Source organism: Bufo gargarizans, chromosome 2, assembly GCF_014858855.1.
Source record: "Bufo gargarizans isolate SCDJY-AF-19 chromosome 2, ASM1485885v1, whole genome shotgun sequence".
NCBI lineage: Eukaryota > Metazoa > Chordata > Amphibia > Anura > Bufonidae > Bufo > Bufo gargarizans.
In genome coordinates this window covers 33,333,527-33,361,493 of record NC_058081.1, presented here as the reverse complement: position 1 = coordinate 33,361,493, position 27,967 = coordinate 33,333,527, and the positions used below count along the sequence as shown (strand labels likewise).

The following is a 27,967-nucleotide window of genomic DNA, read 5'->3' as shown; positions in this document are numbered from 1 at the left end:
TCTCCATGCCTGGACTCTTCTCCCCATACCCATACTCTTTTACCTATGTCTATATTATTCTTCTTGGACTATGGGGCTCTAAACAGAGGTTTTCTGCCACTCCGTTTTAAACATGGGTGGGGCTTAGCAGAAGGGGCAGGGCCTCTTTACCAGAACATGTTTTACATCATTTTATGCTAGAACACTGGCCCAAATTATAAGTGCTCATAGCCGACCTGGATATCAGTTTCTGTCGAATGGACAGCACAAAAAAATGAAAAAAACTATTATTAGGAGGCAATTTCCTAATAACTCTGGTACATTTTACTCCTATGGACTTTTACCAGGGTTGGCTTATGAAGCAATAGTCTTTAGTAAGTGTGCTCCTGTATTTTCTCTCCCATAAAAGAGGCTGTCGGGATATTATGCAGCCCGTGATGGAGACACCTTGAAAACGGAAGGCAGGTTCTCTTTGATGATCTCCACATAATCCACTCAGTCGTATTAGTCTTATTCAAAAGGTTATCCATGAGGTATAAATAATACTCATTCTTTTGAAGCTTTGCTTGTATTTTTCAGTCCTTTTATTCGTATAAATAAATCGCTATAATGCATAGTAATCCTGAGAGCGCTGAACTGATTGCTACCCCATTCTGCCCAACGTTTCGGGGGTCACGCCCCCCTTAAGGACCCATGACGTACCCTGCATCATACGCCCGATCCCGTGCAACGGGTGCCTTAGCCGCGGGGTCTCTGCTATTTTAAATAGCAGAGACCCGCGGAACATGTATGCGATCAGCAATAAGGCTGATCGCATACATCTTACCTTAAAGATGCCATGGGTAAATGTGACCACGGCATCTGAGCAGACCGGAACCGTAAGTCTTGCGCTTCTGGTTCGGTAACAGCGTTCCTGTCACGGCCTATGGTGTGCGCTGTGACATTGTTGCTACACTTGCGGTTGCCCGCGGCAACGTGTTGCTGTGTGCATGCGGTGAAAGTGTCTCGGCCTTCTGGGTGATTGCCAGGACATGGTTACCCCGCATGCTGTTGCCGGTGGTAACATGTGGATTGGTATGCTTGTGTGTGCACTTCCCCTTTAAGTGGCTTCCTTCCCTTGTCTGGTGTTGGAAGGGTTAACTCCCTTCCTAGTGGGTTTATGTGTGTGTGGGTGTGTGTGGCTGCTTGGGCTATTTAGCCTCTGCTGGATGCCTGAAGCTGAGGGGTACTCCAGCCATGGTGTATGCTGGAGCTATCCTCCTGGTCTTCATATTCCATCTGTCCAGTGAGGGTGGTCATAGATGTTCTTATGGTGTCTCACGTTTATTGCAGCTATGGGTGTCCTGGGTTCCTGTGTGGTTTGTGGTGTGTGCTGTGTCCTTTTAATGTTGGTGTGGACACCAGCACTTGTGCACGGGTTCCAGTCAGTGTGTCTGTGGCAGGTAAGTGTGTTACTGGTTTCACTTACCTGCCATCTCCTTATGGCCGAATGCACAGGAACGCTGTGGTATGCCGGGCTGGATTCCTGTTCACAGCAGGAACGCACGGCGTCATTGGTTGCTATGACGCCGTGCGCTTCATGCCGCCGCTGCTGTACAGTAATTTACTCGTATAGTATATTACTGTACAGCAGCGGCGGCATGAAGCGCACATCGTCATAGCAACCAATGACGCCGTGCACTCCTGCTCTGAACAGGAATCCAGCCCGGCATACCACGGACCGCTCTCGGCCACGTGCATTCGGCCTATAGCTGTATGTTTTCCCCTCTCCTACCGCATCCCTAATCCTCTCCCTGACTCCTCACCGTATGAGCGGACCCCGATGGTAGGACGACTCATACGCAGGATTCCTAGAAACCCTAAGTCGCCCTGTAATCCCTCACTTAGGAGCAGGGGAGAGACAACCTGTTCATCCCAGTCATGGAGAAACAGGAGCCTCTATCTGAGGCCAGGCTGCAAGGAGAGGAGAACACATTCAGCTATAAGGAGATGGCAGGTAAGTGAAACCAATAACACACTTACCTGCCACAGACACACTGACTGGAACCTGTGCACTAGTGCTGCTGTCCACACCAACATAAAAAGGACACGGCACACACCACAAACCACACAGGAACCCAGGACACCCATAGCTGCCATAAACGTGAGACACCATAAGAACATCTATGACCACAAGGGTGGCCCTCACTGGACAGATGGAAGATGAAGACCATCAGCATAACTCCAGCATACACCATGGCTGGAGTACCCCTCAGCTTCAGGCATCCAGCAGAGGCTAAATAGCCCGAGCAGCCACACACACACACACACACACACACATAAACCCAGTGTTAACAAAACACTAGGAAGGGAGTTAACCCTTCCAACATCAGACAAGGGAAGGAAGCCACTTAAAGGGGAAGTGCACACACAAGCATACCAATTCACATGTTACCACCGGCAACAGCATAAGTGGCAACCATGTCCCGGCAATCACCCAGAAGGCAGAGACACTGCCACCGCATGCACACACAGCAACACGTTGCCGCGGGGAACCGCAAGTGTAGCAACAGTGTCACAGCACACACCATAGGCCGTGACATTTCCTCGACAGAGATCGGGGGTAGGGATGAGCGAACTCGAACTGTATAGTTCGGGTTCGTACCGAATTTTGGGGTGTCCGTGACACGGACCCGAACCCGGACATTTTCGTAAAAGTCCGGGTTCGGGTTCGGTGTTCGTCGCTTTCTTGGCGCTTTTGTGACGCTTTCTTGGCGCTTTTTGAAAGGCTGCAAAGCAGCCAATCAACAAGCGTCATACTACTTGCCCCAAGAGGCCATCACAGCCATGCCTACTATTGGCATGGCTGTGATTGGCCAGAGCACCATGTGACCCAGCCTCTATTTAAGCTGGAGTCACATAGCGCCGCCCGTCACTCTGCTCTGATTAGCGTAGGGAGAGGTTGCGGCTGCGACAGTAGGGCGAGATTAGGCAGATTAACTCCTCCAAAGGACTTGATTAACTGATCGATCTGCAGCTGTGGATCATTGAGCTGCTGATCCTCAATTGCTCACTGTTTTTAGGCTGCACAGACCGTTTGTCAGTCTCATTTTTCTGGGGTGATCGGCGGCCATTTTGTGTCTTGTGGTGCGCCAGCACAAGCTGCGACCAAGTGCATTTAACCCTCAATGGTGTGGTTGTTTTTTGGCTAAAGCCTACATCAGGGTGAAGCTGTCACACCAAGTGCATTTAACCAGCAATAGTCTGTTCATTTTTTGGCCATATACAAAATCAGGGGCAAGCTGCGCCTGTCACCAAGTGCATTTAACCCTCAATGGTGTGGTTGTTTTTTGGCTAAAGCCTACATCAGGGTGAAGCTGTCACACCAAGTGCATTTAACCAGCAATAGTCTGTTTATTTTTTGGCCATATCCCAGTCTAATTCTGTCACTAAATCCATACCGGTCACCCAGCGCCTAAATACTAGGCCTCAAATTTATATCCAGCTAAATCTGTCCCTAGTGCTGTAGCTGGGCGAGTTATTTAGTGTCCGTTCAAGCACATTTCTTGTTCTGGGTTGAAATACAATTCCCAATTTAGCAATTTCATAATTTAGTGGTTCCTGCTATATCAGAGCTATTTGAAATCTATCCCAAAAAGGGTATATAATATTGAAGGTGCACATTGGGTCATTCAGAATAACTTCACACACACCCGCTACTGTGTATTTCCAAGTCTAATTCTGTCACTAAACCCATACCTGTCACCCAGCGCCTAAATACTAGGCCTCAAATTTAAATCCCTCTAAATCTCTCGTTACCGCTGTACTGTTGTTGCTGGGCAAGATATTTAGTGTCCGTCAAAGCACATTTTTTGTTCTGGGTTGAAGTACAATTCCCAATTTAGCAATTTCATAATTTAGTGGTTCCTGCTATATCAGAGCTATTTGGAATCTATCCCTAAAAGGGTATATAATATTGAAGGTGCACATTGGGTCATTCAGAATAACTTCACACACACCCGCTACTGTGTATTTCCAAGTCTAATTCTGTCACTAAACCCATACCTGTCACCCAGCGCCTAAATACTAGGCCTCAAATTTAAATCCCTCTAAATCTCTCGTTACCGCTGTACTGTTGTTGCTGGGCAAGATATTTAGTGTCCGTCAAAGCACATTTTTTGTTCTGGGTTGAAGTACAATTCCCAATTTAGCAATTTCATAATTTAGTGGTTTCTGCTATATCAGAGCTATTTGAAATCTATCCCTAAAAGGGTATATAATATTGAAGGTGCACATTGGGTCATTCAGAATAACTTCACACACACGCTTCTGTGCATTTCCAAGTCTAATTCTGTCACTAAATCCATACCGGTGACCCAGCGCCTAAATACTAGGCCTCAAATTTAAATCCCTCTAAATCTCTCGTTACCCACCGCTGTACTGTTGTTGCTGGGCAAGATATTTAGTGTCCGTCAAAGCACATTTTTTGTTCTGGGTTGAAGTACAATTCCCAATTTAGCAATTTCATAATTTAGTGGTTTCTGCTATATCAGAGCTATTTGAAATCTATCCCTAAAAGGGTATATAATATTGAAGGTGCACATAGGGTCATTCAGAATAACTTCACACACACGCTTCTGTGCATTTCCAAGTCTAATTCTGTCACTAAATCCATACCGGTGACCCAGCGCCTAAATACTAGGCCTCAAATTTAAATCCCTCTAAATCTCTCGTTACCGCTGTCCTGTTGTAGCTGGGAAAGTTATTTAGTGCCCGTCAAAGCACATTTTTTGTTCTGGGTTGAAGTACAATTCCCAATTTAGCAATTTCATAATTTAGTGGTTCCTGCTATATCAGAGCTATTTGAAATCTATCCCAAAAAGGGTATATAATATTGAAGGTGCACATTGGGTCATTCAGAATAACTTCACACACACCCGCTACTGTGTATTTCCAAGTCTAATTCTGTCACTAAACCCATACCTGTCACCCAGCGCCTAAATACTAGGCCTCAAATTTAAATCCCTCTAAATCTCTCGTTACCGCTGTACTGTTGTTGCTGGGCAAGATATTTAGTGTCCGTCAAAGCACATTTTTTGTTCTGGGTTGAAGTACAATTCCCAATTTAGCAATTTCATAATTTAGTGGTTTCTGCTATATCAGAGCTATTTGAAATCTATCCCTAAAAGGGTATATAATATTGAAGGTGCACATTGGGTCATTCAGAATAACTTCACACACACGCTTCTGTGCATTTCCAAGTCTAATTCTGTCACTAAATCCATACCGGTGACCCAGCGCCTAAATACTAGGCCTCAAATTTAAATCCCTCTAAATCTCTCGTTACCCACCGCTGTACTGTTGTTGCTGGGCAAGATATTTAGTGTCCGTCAAAGCACATTTTTTGTTCTGGGTTGAAGTACAATTCCCAATTTAGCAATTTCATAATTTAGTGGTTTCTGCTATATCAGAGCTATTTGAAATCTATCCCTAAAAGGGTATATAATATTGAAGGTGCACATAGGGTCATTCAGAATAACTTCACACACACGCTTCTGTGCATTTCCAAGTCTAATTCTGTCACTAAATCCATACCGGTGACCCAGCGCCTAAATACTAGGCCTCAAATTTAAATCCCTCTAAATCTCTCGTTACCGCTGTCCTGTTGTAGCTGGGAAAGTTATTTAGTGCCCGTCAAAGCACATTTTTTGTTCTGGGTTGAAGTACAATTCCCAATTTAGCAATTTCATAATTTAGTGGTTCCTGCTATATCAGAGCTATTTGAAATCTATCCCAAAAAGGGTATATAATATTCAAGGTGCACATTGGGTCATTCAGAATAACTTCACACACACGCTTCTGTGCATTTCCAAGTCTAATTCTGTCACTAAATCCATACCGGTCACCCAGCGCCTAAATACTAGGCCTCAAATTTAAATCCCTCTAAATCTCTCGTTACCCACCGCTGTACTGTTGTTGCTGGGCAAGATATTTAGTGTCCGTCAAAGCACATTTTTTGTTCTGGGTTGAAGTACAATTCCCAATTTAGCAATTTCATAATTTAGTGGTTTCTGCTATATCAGAGCTATTTGAAATCTATCCCTAAAAGGGTATATAATATTGAAGGTGCACATAGGGTCATTCAGAATAACTTCACACACACGCTTCTGTGCATTTCCAAGTCTAATTCTGTCACAAAATCCATACCGGTGACCCAGCGCCTAAATACTAGGCCTCAAATTTAAATCCCTCTAAATCTCTCGTTACCGCTGTCCTGTTGTAGCTGGGAAAGTTATTTAGTGCCCGTCAAAGCACATTTTTTGTTCTGGGTTGAAGTACAATTCCCAATTTAGCAATTTCATAATTTAGTGGTTCCTGCTATATCAGAGCTATTTGAAATCTATCCCAAAAAGGGTATATAATATTCAAGGTGCACATTGGGTCATTCAGAATAACTTCACACACACGCTTCTGTGCATTTCCAAGTCTAATTCTGTCACTAAATCCATACCGGTCACCCAGCGCCTAAATACTAGGCCTCAAATTTATATCCCGCTGAATTTGAATACAATACATTGGGCCAAATAATATATTTGTTGTTGTGGTGAACCATAACAATGAGAAAAACATCTAGTAAGGGACGCGGACGTGGACATGGTCGTGGTGGTGTTAGTGGACCCTCTGGTGCTGGGAGAGGACGTGGCCGTTCTGCCACATCCACACGTCCTAGTGTACCAACTACCTCAGGTCCCAGTAGCCGCCAGAATTTACAGCGATATATGGTGGGGCCCAATGCCGTTCTAAGGATGGTAAGGCCTGAGCAGGTACAGGCATTAGTCAATTGGGTGGCCGACAGTGGATCCAGCACGTTCACATTATCTCCCACCCAGTCTTCTGCAGAAAGCGCACAGATGGCGCCTGAAAACCAACCCCATCAGTCTGTCACATCACCCCCATGCATACCAGGGAAACTGTCTCAGCCTCAAGTTATGCAGCAGTCTCTTATGCTGTTTGAAGACTCCGCTGGCAGGGTTTCCCAAGGGCATCCACCTAGCCCTTCCCCAGCGGTGAAAGACATAGAATGCACTGACGCACAACCACTTATGTTTCCTGATGATGAGGACATGGGAATACCACCTCAGCATGTCTCTGATGATGACGAAACACAGGTGCCAACTGCTGCGTCTTTCTGCAGTGTGCAGACTGAACAGGAGGTCAGGGATCAAGACTGGGTGGAAGACGATGCAGGGGACGATGAGGTCCTAGACCCCACATGGAATGAAGGTCGTGCCACTGACTTTCACAGTTCGGAGGAAGAGGCAGTGGTGAGACCGAGCCAACAGCGTAGCAAAAGAGGGAGCAGTGGGCAAAAGCAGAACACCCGCCGCCAAGAGACTCCGCCTGCTACTGACCGCCGCCATCTGGGACCGAGCACCCCAAAGGCAGCTTCAAGGAGTTCCCTGGCATGGCACTTCTTCAAACAATGTGCTGACGACAAGACCCGAGTGGTTTGCACGCTGTGCCATCAGAGCCTGAAGCGAGGCATTAACGTTCTGAACCTGAGCACAACCTGCATGACCAGGCACCTGCATGCAAAGCATGAACTGCAGTGGAGTAAACACCTTAAAACCAAGGAAGTCACTCAGGCTCCCCCTGCTACCTCTTCTGCTGCTGCCGCCTCGGCCTATTCTGCTGCTGCCGCCTCGGCCTCTTCCTCCGCCTCTGGAGGAACGTTGGCACCTGCCGCCCAGCAAACAGGGGATGTACCACCAACACCACCACCACCACCTCCGTCACCAAGCGTCTCAACCATGTCACACGCCAGCGTTCAGCTCTCCATCTCACAAACATTTGATAGAAAGCGTAAATTCCCACCTAGCCACCCTCGATCCCTGGCCCTGAATGCCAGCATTTCTAAACTACTGGCCTATGAAATGCTGTCATTTAGGCTGGTGGACACAGACAGCTTCAAACAGCTCATGTCGCTTGCTGTCCCACAGTATGTTGTTCCCAGCCGGCACTACTTCTCCAAGAGAGCCGTGCCTTCCCTGCACAACCAAGTATCCGATAAAATCAAGTGTGCACTGCGCAACGCCATCTGTAGCAAGGTCCACCTAACCACAGATACGTGGACCAGTAAGCACGGCCAGGGACGCTATATCTCCCTAACTGCACACTGGGTAAATGTAGTGGCAGCTGGGCCCCAGGCGGAGAGCTGTTTGGCGCACGTCCTGCCGCCGCCAAGGATCGCAGGGCAACATTCTTTGCCTCCTGTTGCCACCTCCTCCTTCTCGGCTTCCTCCTCCTCTTCTTCCACCTGCTCATCCAGTCAGCCACACACCTTCACCACCAACTTCAGCACAGCCCGGGGTAAACGTCAGCAGGCCATTCTGAAACTCATATGTTTGGGGGACAGGCCCCACACCGCACAGGAGTTGTGGCGGGGTATTGAACAACAGACCGACGAGTGGTTGCTGCCGGTGAGCCTCAAGCCCGGCCTGGTGGTGTGTGATAATGGGCGAAATCTCGTTGCAGCTCTGGGACTAGCCAATTTGACGCACATCCCTTGCTTGGCGCATGTGCTGAATTTGGTGGTGCAGAAGTTCATTCACAACTACCCCGACATGTCAGAGCTGCTGCATAAAGTGCGGGCCGTCTGTTCGCGCTTCCGGCGTTCACATCCTGCCGCTGCTCGCCTGTCTGCGCTACAGCGTAACTTCGGCCTTCCCGCTCACCGCCTCATATGCGACGTGCCCACCAGGTGGAACTCCACCTTGCACATGCTGGACAGACTGTGCGAGCAGCAGCAGGCCATAGTGGAGTTTCAGCTGCAGCACGCACGGGTCAGTCGCACTACAGAACAGCACCACTTCACCACCAATGACTGGGCCTCCATGCGAGACCTGTGTGCCCTGTTGCGCTGTTTCGAGTACTCCACCAACATGGCCAGTGGCGATGACACCGTTATCAGCGTTACAATACCACTTCTATGTCTCCTTGAGAAAACACTTAGGGCGATGATGGAAGAGGAGGTGGCCCAGGAGGAGGAGGAGGAGGAGGAGGAAGAGGGGTCATTTTTAGCACTTTCAGGCCAGTCTCTTCGAAGTGACTCAGAGGGAGGTTTTTGGCAACAGCAGAGGCCAGGTACAAATGTGGCCAGCCAGGGCCCACTACTGGAGGACGAGGAGGACGAGGATGAGGAGGAGGTGGAGGAGGATGAGGATGAAGCATGGTCACAGCGGGGTGGCACCCAACGCAGCTCGGGTCCATCACTGGTGCGTGGCTGGGGGGAAAGGCAGGACGATGACGATACGCCTCCCACAGAGGACAGCTTGTCCTTACCCCTGGGCAGCCTGGCACACATGAGCGACTACATGCTGCAGTGCCTGCGCAACGACAGCAGAGTTGCCCACATTTTAACCTGTGCGGACTACTGGGTTGCCACCCTGCTGGATCCACGCTACAAAGACAATGTGCCCACCTTACTTCCTGCACTGGAGCGTGATAGGAAGATGCGCGAGTACAAGCGCACGTTGGTAGACGCGCTACTGAGAGCATTCCCAAATGTCACAGGGGAACAAGTGGAAGCCCAAGGCCAAGGCAGAGGAGGAGCAAGAGGTCGCCAAGGCAGCTGTGTCACGGCCAGCTCCTCTGAGGGCAGGGTTAGCATGGCAGAGATGTGGAAAACTTTTGTCAACACGCCACAGCTAACTGCACCACCACCTGATACGCAACGTGTTAGCAGGAGGCAACATTTCACTAACATGGTGGAACAGTACGTGTGCACACCCCTCCACGTACTGACTGATGGTTCGGCCCCATTCAACTTCTGGGTCTCTAAATTGTCCACGTGGCCAGAGCTAGCCTTTTATGCCTTGGAGGTGCTGGCCTGCCCGGCAGCCAGCGTTTTGTCTGAACGTGTATTCAGCACGGCAGGGGGCGTCATTACAGACAAACGCAGCCGCCTGTCTACAGCCAATGTGGACAAGCTGACGTTCATAAAAATGAACCAGGCATGGATCCCACAGGACCTGTCCGTCCCTTGTCCAGATTAGACATTAACTACCTCCCCATAACCATATATTATTGGACTCCAGGGCACTTCCTCATTCAATCCTATTTTTATTTTCATTTTACCATTATATTGCAAGGCTACCCAAAGTTGAATGAACCTCTCCTCTGCCTGTGTGCTAGGCCTAAATATATGCCAATGGATTGTTGCAGTGGTGGCTGACGTGAAGCCTCATTCTCTGCTATGACATGCAGACTGATTCTCTGGTGACATGAAGCCAGATCCTCTGTTACGGGACCTCTCTCCTCTGCCTGGGTGCTGGGCCTAAATTTATGAAAATGGACTGTTGCAGTGGTGGGTGACGTGAAGCCTGATTCTCTGCTATGACATGCAGACTGATTCTCTGGTGACATGAAGCCAGATCCTCTGTTACGGGACCTCTCTCCTCTGCCTGGGTGCTGGGCCTAAATTTATGAAAATGGACTGTTGCAGTGGTGGGTGACGTGAAGCCTCATTCTCTGCTATGACATGCAGACTGATTCTCTGCTGACATGAAGCCAGATTGTCTGTTACGGGACCTCTCTCCTCTGCCTGGGTGCTGGGCCTGAATTTATGACAATGGACTGTTGCAGTGGTGGCTGACGTGAAGCCTGATTCTCTGCTATGATATGAAGACTGATTCTCTGCTGACATGAAGCCAGATTGTCTGTTACGGGACCTCTCTCCTCTGCCTGGGTGCCGGGGCCTAAATATCTGAGAATGGACTGTTCCAGTGGTGGGTAACGGGAAGCCAGATTCTCTGCTATGATATGAAGACTGATTCTCTGCTGACATGAAGCCAGATTGTCTGTTACGGGACCTCTCTCCTCTGCCTGGGTGCTGGGCCTAAATTTATGAAAATGGACTATTACAGTGGTGGGTGACGTGAAGCCTGATTCTCTGCTATGACATGAAGACTGATTCTCTGCTGACATGAAGCCAGATTGTCTGTTACGGGACCTCTCTCCTCTGCCTGGGTGCCGGGGCCTAAATATCTGAGAATGGACTGTTCCAGTGGTGGGTGACGGGAAGCCAGATTCTCTGCTATGGAACCTCTCTCCAATTGAGTTTGGTTAATTTTTATTTATTTAATTTTTATTTTAATTAATTTCCCTATCCACATTTGTTTGCAGGGGATTTACCTACATGTTGCTGCCTTTTGCAGCCCTCTAGCCCTTTCCTGGGCTGTTTTACAGCCGTTTTAGTGCCGAAAAGTTCGGGTCCCCATTGACTTCAATGGGGTTCGGGTTCGGGACGAAGTTCGGATCGGGTTCGGATCCCGAACCCGAACATTTCCGGGATGTTCGGCCGAACTTCTCGAACCCGAACATCCAGGTGTTCGCTCAACTCTAATCGGGGGACCTGTTACTACGATCTAATTGACCGAAGCCCCAAGCCAGCTTCCGATTCAATTAGATGTATATATCGATACAGGCCACTAGGTGGCACCCTTGTATTGATATAGTGCAATTGAAGTCTTCAATGATGGCTATTTAGCCATCAACGAATACTATGGGCGATCGAATGATTGCCAGTCATTGTCACCCAAGGTGACCTAAAAAAAGGTTTAAAAAAATGTTAAAAGTTTTTACAAATATATATAAAAAAAAAGTTCAAATCACCCCCCTTTCCTTAAAATAAAAATACTTAACCAATAAAAAAAAATAAACATTATGGGTATCACCGCGTGCGAAAATGCCCATACTATTAAAATTTAACAATATTAATGGCATACGGCAAATGGCGTAGTGGGGAAAAAAAATAAAAACAGCCAATTTGCCATTTTTTGTCACTTCAACTACACAATAATTTTTTTATAAAAAAAACTAAAAGTTGGACACACTTAAAATTATTCAGTTATCACTGAAAAGAACAGATCGTCCCGCCAAAAATGAGCCCTCACCCAGCCCTATACACATAGCTACAAAAAAGTTATAGGGGTTAGAATATGGGTATGAAAAAATAAAAATATTTCCTAAAAGGTTTTAATTTTTTTTCAGTATTAAAACACAAGAAAATATATTCAAGTGTGGTTTCCTTGGAACCGTACTGACCCGGAGAATGAAGATAACAGGTCAATTTTACCGCATAGTGTACAGTGTAAAAAAAAACTAAAACTTTTATCAGAATTGATTTTTTTTCACAATTCTACCCCATTAGGAATTTTTCCCCCCTTCCTACTACATGGTATGCAACCGTAAATGGTTCAATTAGAAGGTACAACTTGTCCCGCAAAAAATAAGCCTTCATAAGGCTATGTGAATGGAAAAATAAAAAAGGTGGGACTATGGGAAGGCGGGGAGTGAAAAACAAAAACGCAAAAATGGAAAATCATTTTCTATATGTTCCTGGCAGAGTACTACTTTATGCTATGCTTATCTGTGTGCATTCTCGGCTGTTGGGATTGCGCCTCCCTCCACCTCAAGGCACTTCTTGCGTTAATAGCTATACTGATTAAGAATGGTACTGAAGCTTAGCTCTTTAAACGTTAGGGGGCTGAACAGCCCTTACAAACGCAATCTGATGTGGAGGGAGGCCCTCTCCCTACAGTGTGACATTTTTTGCGCCCAGGAGACGCACATAATAGCTGCGGATGCTGACCGCCTCAAACATAGATGTTTCCCAGTTGTTCTCCAGGCTCACTGCACCAAAAAGATGCGAGGGGTGCTGCTAGCAATTAAGAATACTGTAGCTTATACTGCGGTGTCTTCTATCGTTGACTCCGGAGAGCGGTACATCATACATGTCTGTTATCTAAACAATATCCTATATACCTTGGTAGGGCTATATGCACCCAGCGCTTCCTCCAAAATCTCCTCAATAAGATCCAGTCTGTACAGCAAGGAAGGGTCCTTATCTGCGGAGATTTTAATATGGTCCCAGATGCATCTGTAGACTCCTCCTCCTCTGTGAGAAGGAACCCCAACACATTGATGAGTCTTCTTTCCAAATTGTCCTTATATGACATATGGCACCTACATCACGCCATGGAACAAGACTATACTTATTTCTCCCCCTCACATCTGACATATTCTCGTATAGATCTTGTGCTGGTAGATAGAGCTTCTCTCTCGACTATCACAAGCTCAGACATAGGAACGATATCATGGTCAGACCATGCTCCTGTCTCGGTGAAAATTTCAGAACAATATAACCGCCCTCCGAACCCGACTTGGAGAATGAATGAATATTTACTTGCAGACCTGGAATGTCAATCGGAGGTAAAAGTTGCTCTGTCTGAATATTTCCAGAATAATGTAAACACAGTGGATAATCCGTCTATTGTTTGGGCAGCACATAAGGCCTATATTAGGGGTATTTTTTTTTTTTATCAAACTAGGACATAAAGCCAAAAAGAAGAGAGAGCACCTCATTACATATCTACTGAACAAAATCCGAGCACTAGAAATTCTGAATAAAGCGTCACCCGCTCCTTGTCATTCAGAGGAGCTCCGCTCTCTCAGGGCACAGCTAAGGGAGCACATGCTGCACAGATATGAATTGTCTTTGAAAAAAGCCAAAGCTATGCACTATTCACAAGCAAACAAAGCAGGGAAACTATTGGCAAGCAGAATTAAATGCAGGGCACAAAACTCCCGGATTGCTTTTCTCTGGGACTCTAAAACCCACAAAATATATGACCCGAAAGAGATTGCGAATAGGTTCATGTCCTTTTACTCAAAACTATATAACCTAGCTGACAGCCTTCTGACCACGACATTAGTCATTTTCTTGACTCCCTTTCGCTGCCTTCCATGTCTGAAGAACATAAAACTAGGATATGCTTGCCCATCACACTAGATGAAATATGAGCATTATCAAACAGCTACCTCATCATAAGAGCCCCGGACCGGATGGCCTGTCTAATTCTTACTATAAACTTCTCTCTGAGATCCTGGGTCCGCATCTTTACTCGTCCCTAGTGAGGATTATGACAGATGGGCACATGCCTAGAGAGATGCTAGAGGCCACTATTGTCACCTTACCGAAACCAGGTAAAGAACCAACTATTCCCCAAAATTTTCGGCCTATCTCCCTCCTCAATACTGACCTGAAAATCTACGCCAAGTTACTGGCAAACAGGTTGGCGGCGATTATTCCGACCTTGGTTGCCCCTGACCAGGTGGGATTTGTCATGGGCAGGCAAATTACAGACAACTCCAGGAGAGTGTTCAACCTACTTGATAGAGTCAATAAGTTGCGACTGCCCACGGTATTCCTTACATTGGACGCTGAGAAGGCGTTCGACAGAGTGAATTGGTCGTTTGCCTTCTCGGTGCTTCAAAAAATGGGCTTCCCTGTCGCTATTATAAGAGCAATAGAAGCATTATACAAGGGCCCTGCTGCCCGAGTTTTAACCAACGGTGTTCTGTCGGACCCTTTTAACCTCTCAAACGGTACGAGGCAGGGCTGCCCCCTGTCCCCTCTTATATTTATATTAGCCTGCGCTAACGGCTCCAGGGACATCAGACAAACAGAAAATATCTCGGGAATCCAGATTGGTGACAGGCAACATACCCTCTCATTATATGCGGATGACATAATCCTTTCCCTAACCAACCCAGTCCTGTCCCTACATGAAGTCAAGAAGGTTATTCACATCTATGGCTCACTATCATTTTACAAACTTAATGAGAGTAAATCTCAAGCCCTTCCCCTTTTTGTCCCTAACCAAACTCTGGAGCATTTAAAAAAGCTTTACTCTTGGGACTGGCAGACCATAGGAGTCCAATATCTTGGGGTTCAATTTACCCCCACTATTCAAAAACTGTATGACGCAAACTTTCCCCGATTCCTCCTAGACCTTCAGAAGGAATTGGAAACCAATAGCGAAAATGGAAATATCGTGGTTAGGCAGAATGGCAGCCTTCCAGCAGCATGTGCTCCCTAAGCTTCTCTATTTGTTCAGGATTCTCCCACTGGACCTTCCCAGTTCCTTTTTTAACGCTGTCAATAAACTACTTAATAGGTTTACTTGGAAGAAAGGTCCACCCCGCATTGCCAAGACAATAATGTCCAAATTTAAGAAAGTGGGTGGATTAAACCTCCCAAATATTTATGATTATTACCTAGCTACTAGGGTGTACCAACTTAAGGAATGGTGGACCGTTGATAAACCCAAACACTGGGTCCACATTGAGCAGACCCTTGCCCCAGCTCACAACTTAAAAGCACTACTGTTGGCTTCCCTCTTTAAGCAAGTACCGTCACAATCCCTCCCATACCTACTTTCCACCTCTTTGAAAGCCTGGAAAAGATATCATAGTGGTGGTCACGGAACGATCGCTTCTATAGCAAAATTCACCCCAATAGAGGCGCTGCACTACCTCATTCCTGATCTCTCTCTGGAGGGATGGAGGGATGGAGGCGCAGCAACGATTGCAGATTTGCTTTACCAGGTGGGACTGAACTCCTTTGAAAATTTGCAAACCCGTTTCAACATACATAAAAGTGACTTTTATAAGTATTTGAGAATTCGCCACCTACTAGCCTCCAACCGTACGCTTACTGTGAACTCACACGTTGAGCTCCTGAACCAGTGGAACCTGACACACTCCAAATGGAAGGGAATCCGCCCTCTTTACACGTTCCTAGGCAACAAAAAACCCTTTGTAAAAACTACCCCCATTATCTCATGGGAACAAGAATTAGGACACAGTATCCCCCCGCAGCACAGTGGTCCACAGCTATTAATTACGCGACTAAAAGACTGAAATGCGTGTCAAGCCTTGAATCATATTCGAAAACACTACTCAGATGGTATTTTACCCCTCTGAGACTGAGCCGCATTTATCCGGGCTTGGGCCGCTGTGCTGGAGGGGATACGGTGGTAGAGGGTCCCTTTTACACATACTTTGGGGCTGCCCCCTATTACAAGTATTATGGTCTAGCATTTTCCAATTAGTCGAAAGGGCATCAGGTCGCGAGCTAATTAGAGACCATGCTCTGGCCTTGCTCTTTATTGATATCACAGAGATCTCCTATAAATTTAGGACCATTGCTATGCATCTATTCCTGGCCACAAAACTGGCCATAACTAGGCATTGGAGGAGCTCAACGATTCCAACTGTACAGGAAATCATTAGTTCAGTGGATACCACTAGATCGTTTGAGAAGATGGTAGCACACAAGGGTTTCGCGCTTCGTAGATTTGAAATGGAATGGGCGCAGTGGACCAATCTATCCCCTGGCGGATAATTTGGAATAAGCCAGCTCTGATCACCTGTGTAGGTTACTGACATGTTACACTGATCACACTTATTGAAGCCTGTGATGTACACTATATAGCCTTGATTTAAGCATAAACTCTGCCCCTTTTCCTTCTGCTGTTTGGTTATTTTTCCTCATGTTTTTTTTAAATCAGATGTTGATACTTGAATTGTACTGATGCTACACCGAGTAGTTTTCTACAGTGCAATAATTGGAGTACATATTATCGCCTTGCTCCTGCTTACTAGAACATAGTATTTCTGTACACTAATGTAATGTGACATGATGTACGGTTATTTCTGTATCAATCCTTTGCATAGTGACTACTCTGGATAAATGAAAAAATCTCTAATAAAGATATATTGAACGATAAAATGGAAAATCGCAGGGTCCTGAAAATCATGCATCTCTTTGATGATGTCTTGGGGCACAATAAATGTGATTCAATGACAAAGTCTGCTTAGAAAAAGTCTGATTGGTATAAATGAATTTACCTTTAGTTGCTTTGATTCATAATTGTAGATGATGGCTCGAATTTCAACCTGTTCATTCCTCACTACAGAATATGGAAGTCTTAGGTCAATAAAGAAGTTCTTGAAGGCTTGTATTTCATATGGTTTGGCCACACACATGCCTGTATGGATGGAATAAGACAGATGGTGAGTATCATCATCTGACACAACACTATACTGATGATTGCATATTATCTTGCGGTGAAGGGGGGGATCTATAATTATACAAAAGGTAGTAGAATATGCATTGTAATTAGAGTTGAGCGAACACCTGGATGTTCGGGTTCGAGAAGTTCGGCCGAACTTCCCGGAAATGTTCGGGTTCGGGATCCGAACCCGATCCGAACTTCGTCCCGAACCCCATTGAAGTCAATGGGGACCCGAAATTTTCGGTACTAATAAGGCTGTAAAACAGCCCAGGAAAGGGCTAGAGGGCTGCAAAAGGCAGCAACATGTGGGTAAATCCCCTGCAAACAAATGTGGATAGGGAAATGAATAAAAATAAAAATTAAATAAATAAAAATTAACCAAAATCAATTGGAGAGAGGTCCCATAGCAGAGAATCTGGCTTCACGTCACCCATCACTGGAACAGTCCATTCTCAGATATTTAGGCCCCGGCACCCAGGCAGAGGAGAGAGGTCCCTTAACAGAGAATCTGTCTTCATGTCAGCAGAGAATCAGTCTGCATATCATAGCAGAGAATCAGGCTTCACGTCAGCCACCACTGCAACAGTCCATTGTCATAAATTTAGGCCCATAACCCAGGCAGAGGAGAGAGGTCCCGTAACAGACAATCTGGCTTCATGTCAGCAGAGAATCAGTCTTCATATCATAGCAGAGAATCAGGCTTCACGTCACCCACCACTGTAAGAGTCCATTTTCATAAATTTAGGCCCAGCACCCAGGCAGAGGAGAGAGGTCCCGTAACAGACAATCTGGCTTCATGTCAGCAGAGAATCAGTCTGCATGTCATAGCAGAGAATCAGGCTTCACGTCAGCCACCAATGCAACAGTCCATTGTCAGATATTTAGGCCCAGCACCCAGGCAGAGGAGAGAGGTCCCGTAACAGACAATCTGGCTTCATGTCAGCAGAGAATCAGTCTTCATATCATAGCAGAGAATCAGGCTTCACGTCAGCCACCAATGCAACAGTCCATTGTCAGATATTTAGGCCCAGCACACAGGCAGAGGAGAAAGGTCCCGTAACAGACAATCTGGCTTCATGTCAGCAGAGAATCAGTCTTCATATCATAGCAGAGAATCAGGCTTCACGTCACCCACCACTGTAAGAGTCCATTTTCATAAATTTAGGCCCAGCACCCAGGCAGAGGAGAGAGGTCCCGTAACAGACAATCTGGCTTCATGTCAGCAGAGAATCAGTCTGCATGTCATAGCAGAGAATCAGGATTCACGTCAGCCACCAATGCAACAGTCCATTGTCAGATATTTAGGCCCAGCACCCAGGCAGAGGAGAGAGGTCCCGTAACAGACAATCTGGCTTCATGTCAGCAGAGAATCAGTCTTCATATCATAGCAGAGAATCAGGCTTCACATCAGCCACCAATGCAACAGTCCATTGTCAGATATTTAGGCCCAGCACACAGGCAGAGGAGAGAGGTCCCGTAACAGACAATCTGGCTTCATGTCAGCAGAGAATCAGTCTTCATATCATAGCAGAGAATCAGGCTTCACGTCACCCACCACTGTAAGAGTCCATTGTCAGATATTTAGGCCCAGCACCCAGGCAGAGGAGAGAGGTCCCGTAACAGACAATCAGGCTTCACGTCAGCCACCAGTGCAACAGTCCATTGGCATATATTTAGGCCCAGCACCCAGGCAGAGGAGAGAGGTCCCGTAACAGACAATCTGGTATCATGTCAGCAGAGAATCAGTCTGCATGTCATAGCAGAGAATCAGGATTCACGTCAGCCACCAATGCAACAGTCCATTGTCAGATATTTAGGCCCAGCACCCAGGCAGAGGAGAGAGGTCCCGTAACAGACAATCTGGCTTCATGTCAGCAGAGAATCAGTCTTCATATCATAGCAGAGAATCAGGCTTCACATCAGCCACCAATGCAACAGTCCATTGTCAGATATTTAGGCCCAGCACACAGGCAGAGGAGAGAGGTCCCGTAACAGACAATCTGGCTTCATGTCAGCAGAGAATCAGTCTTCATATCATAGCAGAGAATCAGGCTTCACGTCAGCCACCAATGCAACAGTCCATTGTCAGATATTTAGGCCCAGCACCCAGGCAGAGGAGAGAGGTCCCGTAACAGACAATCAGGCTTCACGTCAGCCACCAGTGCAACAGTCCATTGGCATATATTTAGGCCCAGCACCCAGGCAGAGGAGAGAGGTCCCGTAACAGACAATCTGGTATCATGTCAGCAGAGAATCAGTCTGCATGTCATAGCAGAGAATCAGGCTTCACGTCAGCCACCACTGCAACAGTCCATTGTCATAAATTTAGGCCCAGCACCCAGGCAGAGGAGAGAGGTCCCGTAACAGACAATCTGGCTTCATGTCAGCAGAGAATCAGTCTTCATATCATAGCAGAGAATCAGGCTTCACGTCACCCACCAATGCAACAGTCCATTGTCAGATATTTAGGCCCAGCACCCAGGCAGAGGAGAGAGGTCCCGTAACAGACAATCTGGCTTCATGTCAGCAGAGAATCAGTCTTCATATCATAGCAGAGAATCAGGCTTCACGTCACCCACCACTGTAAGAGTCCATTTTCATAAATTTAGGCCCAGCACCCAGGCAGAGGAGAGAGGTCCCGTAACAGACAATCTGGCTTCATGTCAGCAGAGAATCAGTCTGCATGTCATAGCAGAGAATCAGGCTTCACGTCAGCCACCAATGCAGCAGTTCATTGTCAGATATTTAGGCCCAGCACCCAGGCAGAGGAGAGAGGTCCCGTAACAGACAATCAGGCTTCACGTCAGCCACCAGTGCAACAGTCCATTGGCATATATTTAGGCCCAGCACCCAGGCAGAGGAGAGAGGTCCCGTAACAGAGAATCTGGCTTCATGTCAGCAGAGAATCAGTCTGCATGTCATAGCAGAGAATCAGGCTTCACGTCAGCCACCACTGCAACAGTCCATTGTCATAAATTTAGGCCCAGCACCCAGGCAGAGAGAGGTCCCGTAACAGACAATCTGACGTCATGTCAGCAGAGAATCAGTCTTCATATCATAGCAGAGAATCAGGCTTCACGTCACCCACCACTATAAGAGTCCATTTTCATAAATTTAGGCCCAGCACCCAGGCAGAGGAGAGAGGTCCCGTAACAGACAATCTGGCTTCATGTCAGCAGAGAATCAGTCTTCATGTCACAGCAGAGAATCAGGCTTCACGTCAGCCACCACTGCAACAGTCCATTGTCAGATATTTAGGCCCAGCACCCAGGCAGAGGAGAGAGGTCCCGTAACAGACAATCAGGCTTCACGTCAGCCACCAGTGCAACAGTCCATTGGCATTTATTTAGGCCCAGCACCCAGGCAGAGGAGAGAGGTCCCGTAACAGAGAATCTGGCTTCATGTCAGCAGAGAATCAGTCTGCATGTCATAGCAGAGAATCAGGCTTCACGTCAGCCACCAATGCAACAGTCCATTGTCAGATATTTAGGCCCAGCACCCAGGCAGAGGAGAGAGGTCCCGTAACAGACAATCTGGCTTCATGTCAGCCACCAGTGCAACAGTCCATTGGCATTTATTTAGGCCCAGCACCCAGGCAGAGGAGAGAGGTCCCGTAACAGACAATCTGGCTTCATGTCAGCAGAGAATCAGTCTTCATGTCACAGCAGAGAATCAGGCTTCACGTCAGCCACCACTGCAACAGTCCATTGTCATAAATTTAGGCCCAGCACCCAGGCAGAGGAGAGAGGTCCCGTAACAGACAATCTGGCTTCATGTCAGCAGAGAATCAGTCTTCATATCATAGCAGAGAATCAGGCTTCACGTCACCCACCACTGTAAGAGTCCATTTTCATAAATTTAGGCCCAGCACCCAGGCAGAGGAGAGAGGTCCCGTAACAGACAATCTGGCTTCATGTCAGCAGAGAATCAGTCTTCATATCATAGCAGAGAATCAGGCTTCACGTCAGCCACCAATGCAACAGTCCATTGTCAGATATTTAGGCCCAGCACCCAGGCAGAGGAGAGATGTCCCGTAACAGACAATCTGGCTTCATGTCAGCAGAGAATCAGTCTTCATATCATAGCAGAGAATCAGGCTTCACGTCAGCCACCAATGCAACAGTCCATTGTCAGATATTTAGGCCCAGCACCCAGGCAGAGGAGAGAGGTCCCGTAACAGACAATCAGGCTTCACGTCAGCCACCAGTGCAACAGTCCATTGGCATTTATTTAGGCCCAGCACCCAGGCAGAGGAGAGAGGTCCCGTAACAGAGAATCTGGCTTCATGTCAGCAGAGAATCAGTCTGCATGTCATAGCAGAGAATCAGGCTTCACGTCAGCCACCACTGCAACAGTCTATTGTCATAAATTTAGGCCCAGCACCCAGACAGAGGAGAAAAGTCCCGTAACAGACAATCTGGCTTCATGTCAGCAGAGAATCAGTCTTCATATCATAGCAGAGAATCAGGCTTCACGTCACCCACCACTATAAGAGTCCATTTTCATAAATTTAGGCCCAGCACCCAGGCAGAGGAGAGAGGTCCCGTAACAGACAATCTGGCTTCATGTCAGCAGAGAATCAGTCTTCATGTCACAGCAGAGAATCAGGCTTCACGTCAGCCACCACTGCAACAGTCCATTGTCATAAATTTAGGCCCAGCACCCAGGCAGAGGAGAGAGGTCCCGTAACAGACAATCTGGCTTCATGTCAGCAGAGAATCAGTCTTCATGTCACAGAAGAGAATCAGGCTTCACGTCAGCCACCACTGCAACAGTCCATTGTCATAAATTTAGGCCCAGCACCCAGGCAGAGGAGAGAGGTCCCGTAACAGACAATCTGGCTTCATGTCAGCAGAGAATCAGTCTTCATATCATAGCAGAGAATCAGGCTTCACGTCAGCCACCAATGCAACAGTCCATTGTCAGATATTTAGGCCCAGCACCCAGGCAGAGGAGAGATGTCCCGTAACAGACAATCTGGCTTCATGTCAGCAGAGAATCAGTCTTCATATCATAGCAGAGAATCAGGCTTCACGTCAGCCACCAATGCAACAGTCCATTGTCAGATATTTAGGCCCAGCACCCAGGCAGAGGAGAGAGGTCCCGTAACAGACAATCAGGCTTCACGTCAGCCACCAGTGCAACAGTCCATTGGCATATATTTAGGCCCAGCACCCAGGCAGAGGAGAGAGGTCCCGTAACAGAGAATCTGGCTTCATGTCAGCAGAGAATTAGTCTGCATGTCATAGCAGAGAATCAGGCTTCACGTCACCCAACATTGGAACAGTCCATTGGCATATATTTAGGCCCCGGAACCCAGACAGAGGAGAGGTTCATTCAAATTTGGGTAGCCTCGCAATATAATGGTAAAATGAAAATAAAAATAGGATTGAATTAGGAAGTGCCCTGGAGTACAATAATATATGGTTAAGGGGAGGTAGTTAATGTCTAATCTGGACAAGGGACGGACAGATCCTGTGGGATCCATGCCTGGTTCATTTTTATGAACATATATAACCGATTGAAGGAGTAAGGTAAGTAAAAGATAGTTTAATTTAAAGAAAAATATACTACAATAGTACAAAAATACTCAATTTTATTAAGAAAATCACAAAAGACACATGATCAGCACTGGTCACAAATAAGACAATACATACAGGTTACAATACATGTTAAAAACCAAGTGAACCGATGGTGGGCTGCCAATACATATATCTATGGTAAAGTGCAAGTGCATGATTATACCCAAATGGTCATAAATGGTGGACATATAGTATCCAAAAGCTGTAGCTATTAGACACCACAAATATCCACATGTATATATGTGTCAGAATTTGCCACAAGCCGGTGTGAAAATATACACCAAAGTTATCAAAAATAGGGCAATAACAATAATCAAAATTGTATTTGACACATGATGGAAACCATTATATATACTGACCAATTGATTCGATTGTATCGTGCAGCAATACCACCGGTCCACTCCCCAACGCACGTTTCGCGTACAGCTTTTTCAAGGGGTATTGGTTGGCAGAGAGGAGGGTCATCCATAAATAGGTCAGGTGGATACATTTGATTGGTGGTTGGACTAGTGTTTGATTGCATTTAAGGCTCACCTGGGTATTATCACATGGCGGACATTACTGGCGCCTGGCCTCTCAATCGCATGCCACCACATCCGGTGACGCCGCGCCGGTCCAGAGGAAGGCAGTCACGCACATATATAGGTTTTTCATTTTTATGAACGTCAGCTTGTCCACATTGGCTGTAGACAGGCGGCTGCGTTTGTCTGTAATGACAACACCTGCCGTGCTGAATACACGTTCAGACAAAACGCTGGCCGCCGGGCAGGCCAGCACCTCCAAGGCATAAAAGGCTAGCTCTGGCCACGTGGACAATTTAGAGACCCAGTAGTTGAATGGGGCCGAACCGTCAGTCAGTACGTGGAGGGGTGTGCACACGTACTGTTCCACCATGTTAGTAAAATGTTGCCTCCTGCTAACACATTGCGTATCAGGTGGTGGTGCAGTTAGCTGTGGCGTGTTGACAAAACTTTTCCACATCTCTGCCATGCTAACCCTGCCCTCAGAGGAGCTGGCCGTGACACAGCTGCCTTGGCGACCTCTTGCTCCTCCTCTGCCTTGGCCTTGGGCTTCCACTTGTTCCCCTGTGACATTTGGGAATTCTCTCAGTAGCGCGTCTACCAATGTGCGCTTGTACTCGCGCATCTTCCTATCACGCTCCAGTGCAGGAAGTAAGGTGGGCACATTGTCTTTGTAGCGTGGATCCAGCAGGGTGGCAACCCAGTAGTCCGCACACGTTAAAATGTGGGCAACTCTGCTGTCGTTGCGCAGGCACTGCAGCATGTAGTCGCTCATGTGTGCCAGGCTGCCCAGGGGTAAGGACAAGCTGTCCTCTGTGGAAGGCGTATCGTCATCGTCCTGCCTTTCCCCCCAGCCACACACCAGTGATGGACCCGAGCTGCGTTGGGTGCCACCCCGCTGTGACCATGCTTCATCCTCATCCTCCTCCACCTCATCCTCGTCCTCCTCCAGTAGTGGGCCCTGGCTGGCCACATTTGTACCTGGCCTCTGCTGTTGCCAAAAACCTCCCTCTGAGTCACTTCGAAGAGACTGGCCTGAAAGTGCTAAAAATGACCCCTCTTCCTCCTCCTCCTCCTCCTGGGCCACCTCCTCTTCCATCATCGCCCTAAGTGTTTTCTCAACGAGACATAGAAGTGGTATTGTAACGCTGATAACGGCGTCATCGCCACTGGCCATGTTGGTGGAGTACTCGAAACAGCGCAACAGGGCACACAGGTCTCGCATGGAGGCCCAGTCATTGGTGGTGAAGTGGTGCTGTTCTGTAGTGCGACTGACCCGTGCGTGCTGCAGCTGAAACTCCACTATGGCCTGCTGCTGCTCGCACAGTCTGTCCAGCATGTGCAAGGTGGAGTTCCACCTGGTGGGCACGTCGCATATAAGGCGGTGAGCGGGAAGGCCGAAGTTACGCTGTAGCGCAGACAGGCGAGCAGCAGCAGGATGTGAACGCCGAAAGCGCGAACAGACGGCCCGCACTTTATGCAGCAGCTCTGACATGTCGGGGTAGTTGTGAATGAACTTCTGCACCACCAAATTCAGCACATGCGCCAAGCAAGGGATGTGCGTCAAACTGGCTAGTCCCAGAGCTGCAACGAGATTTCGCCCATTATCACACACCACCAGGCCGGGCTTGAGGCTCACCGGCAGCAACCACTCGTCGGTCTGTTGTTCTATACCCCGCCACAACTCCTGTGCGGTGTGGGGCCTGTCCCCCAAACATATGAGTTTCAGAATGGCCTGCTGACGTTTACCCCGGGCTGTGCTGAAGTTGGTGGTGAAGGTGTGTGGCTGACTAGATGAGCAGGTGGAAGAAGAGGAGGAGGAAGTCGAGTAGGAGGAGGTGGCAACAGGAGGCAAAGAATGTTGCCCTGTGATCCTTGGCGGCGGAAGGACGTGCGCCAAACAGCTCTCCGCCTGGGGCCCAGCTGCCACTACATTTACCCAGTGTGCAGTTAGGGAGATATAGCGTCCCTGGCCGTGCTTACTGGTCCACGTATCTGTGGTTAGGTGGACCTTGCCACAGATGGCGTTGCGCAGTGCACACTTGATTTTATCGGATACTTGGTTGTGCAGGGAAGGCACGGCTCTCTTGGAGAAGTAGTGGCGGCTGGGAACAACATACTGTGGGACAGCAAGCGACATGAGCTGTTTGAAGCTGTCTGTGTCCACCAGCCTAAATGACAGCATTTCATAGGCCAGTAGTTTAGAAATGCTGGCATTCAGGGCCAGGGATCGAGGGTGGCTAGGTGGGAATTTACGCTTTCTCTCAAATGTTTGTGAGATGGAGAGCTGAACGCTGCCGTGTGACATGGTTGAGACGCTTGGTGACGGAGGTGGTGGTGGTGTTGGTGGTACATCCCCTGTTTGCTGGGCGGCAGGTGCCAATGTTCCTCCAGAGGCAGAGGAAGAGGCCGAGGCGGCAGCAGCAGAAGAGGTAGCAGGGGGAGCCTGAGTGACTTCCTTGGTTTTAAGGTGTTTACTCCACTGCAGTTCATGCTTTGCATGCAGGTGCCTGGTCTTGCAGGTTGTGCTCAGGTTCAGAACGTTAATGCCTCGCTTCAGGCTCTGATGGCACAGCGTGCAAACCACTCGGGTCTTGTTGTCAGCACATTGTTTGAAGAAGTGCCATGCCAGGGAACTCCTTGAAGCTGCCTTTGGGGTGCTCGGTCCCAGATGGCGGCGGTCAGTAGCAGGCGAAGTCTCTTGGCGGCGGGTGTTCTGCTTTTGCCCACTGCTCCCTCTTTTGCTACGCTGTTGGCTCGGTCTCACCACTGCCTCTTCCTCCGAACTGTGAAAGTCAGTGGCACGACCTTCATTCCATGTGGGGTCTAGGACCTCATCGTCCCCTGCATCGTCTTCCACCCAGTCTTGATCCCTGACCTCCTGTTCAGTCTGCACACTGCAGAAAGACGCAGCAGTTGGCACCTGTGTTTCGTCATCATCAGAGACGTGCTGAGGTGGTATTCCCATGTCCTCATCATCAGGAAACATAAGTGGTTGTGCGTCAGTGCATTCTATGTCTTTCACCGCTGGGGAAGGGCTAGGTGGATGCCCTTGGGAAACCCTGCCAGCGGAGTCTTCAAACAGCATAAGAGATTGCTGCATAACTTGAGGCTCAGACAGTTTCCCTGATATGCATGGGGGTGATGTGACAGACTGATGGGGTTGGTTTTCAGGCGCCATATGTGCGCTTTCTGCAGAAGACTGGGTGGGAGATGATGTGAACGTGCTGGATCCACTGTCGGCCACCCAATTGACTAATGCCTGTACCTGCTCAGGCCTTACCATCCTTAGAACGGCATTGGGCCCCACCATATATCGCTGTAAATTCTGGCGGCTACTGGGACCTGAGGTAGTTGGTACACTAGGACGTGTGGATGTGGCAGAACGGCCACGTCCTCTCCCAGCACCAGAGGGTCCACTAACACCACCACGACCATGTCCACGTCCGCGTCCCTTACTAGATGTTTTCCTCATTGTTATGGTTCACCACAACAACAAAAATATTATTTGGCCCAATGTATTGTATTCAAATTCAGCGGGATATAAATTTGAGGCCTAGTATTTAGGCGCTGGGTGACCGGTATGGATTTAGTGACAGAATTGGACTTGGAAATGCACGGTAGCGTGTGTGTGAAGTTATTCTGAATGACCCTATGTGCACCTTGAATATTATATACCCTTTTAGGGATAGATTTCAAATAGCTCTGATGCAGCAGAAACCACTAAATTATGAAATTGCTAAATTGGGAATTGTATTTCAACCCTGAACAAAAAACTGTGCTTTGACGGACACTAAATAACTTGACCAGCCACAGCAGAACAGCGGTAACGACAGATTTAGCGGGATATAAATTTGAGGCCTAGTATTTAGGCGCTGGGTGACCGGTATGGATTTAGTGACAGAATTAGACTGGGATATGGCCAAAAAATAACCACACTATTGCTGGTTAAATGCACTTGGTGTGACAGCTTGACCAACCACACTACTGAGGGTTAAATGCACTTGGTGACGGGCGCAGCTTGCCCCTGATTTAGGATATGGCCAAAAAATTAACAGACTATTGCTGGTTAAATGCACTTGGTGTGACAGCTTCACCCTGATGTAGGCTTTAGCCAAAAAACAACCACACCATTGAGGGTTAAATGCACTTGGTGACGGGCGCAGCTTGCCCCTGATGTAGTATATGGCCAAAAAATAAACAGACTATTGCTGGTTAAATGCACTTGGTGTGACAGCTTCACCCTGATGTAGGCTTTAGCCAAAAAACAACCACACCATTGAGGGTTAAATGCACTTGGTCGCAGCTTGTGCTGGCGCACCACAAGACACAAAATGGCCGCCGATCACCCCAGAAAAAAGTGACTGACAAACGGTCTGGGCAGCCTAAAAACAGTGAGCAATTGAGGATCAGCAGCTCAATGACCCACAGCTGCAGATCGATCAATAATCAAGTCCTTTGGAGGAGTTAATCTGCCTAATCTCGCCCTACTGTCGCAGCCGCAACCTCTCCCTACACTAATCAGAGCAGAGTGACGGGCGGCGCTATGTGACTCCAGCTTAAATAGAGGCTGGGTCACATGGTGCTCTGGCCAATCACAGCCATGCCAATAGTAGGCATGGCTGTGACGGCCTCTTGGGGCAAGTAGTATGACGCTTGTTGATTGGCTGCTTTGCAGCCTTTCAAAAAGCGCCAAGAAAGCGACGAACACCGAACCCGAACCCGGACTTTTACGAAAATGTCCGGGTTCGGGTCCGTGTCACGGACACCCCAAAATTCGGTACGAACCCGAACTATACAGTTCGAGTTCGCTCATCCCTAGTCCTCATCCAAGTCGCCCAAAAAAAATGGAACGGTCACGGAAACAAAATGCGTTTGTGTGAATGTAGCCTAATGCTGTCTGTGCATAAAATAAAGTTTTTATTAAAAGAAAATCTGAAACAAATTTCAAGAAATTTGCTTATGTTTAGTCATAAGAGATCCA

At 47.6% G+C, this 27,967-nt stretch overlaps 1 protein-coding gene across 1 annotated transcript in view; it reads right to left on the bottom strand.

Annotated features, from left to right (window-relative positions):
* The window catches only part of LOC122927159 (venom factor-like), a 216,422-nt gene that overhangs the window by 127,375 nt on the left and 61,080 nt on the right, over window positions 1–27,967 (bottom strand). Inside the window, exon 20 of the mRNA XM_044278756.1 lies at window positions 16,714–16,853. Coding sequence (XP_044134691.1) covers window positions 16,714–16,853 — 140 coding nt within the window. The remainder of the gene's footprint in view (window positions 1–16,713; window positions 16,854–27,967) is intronic.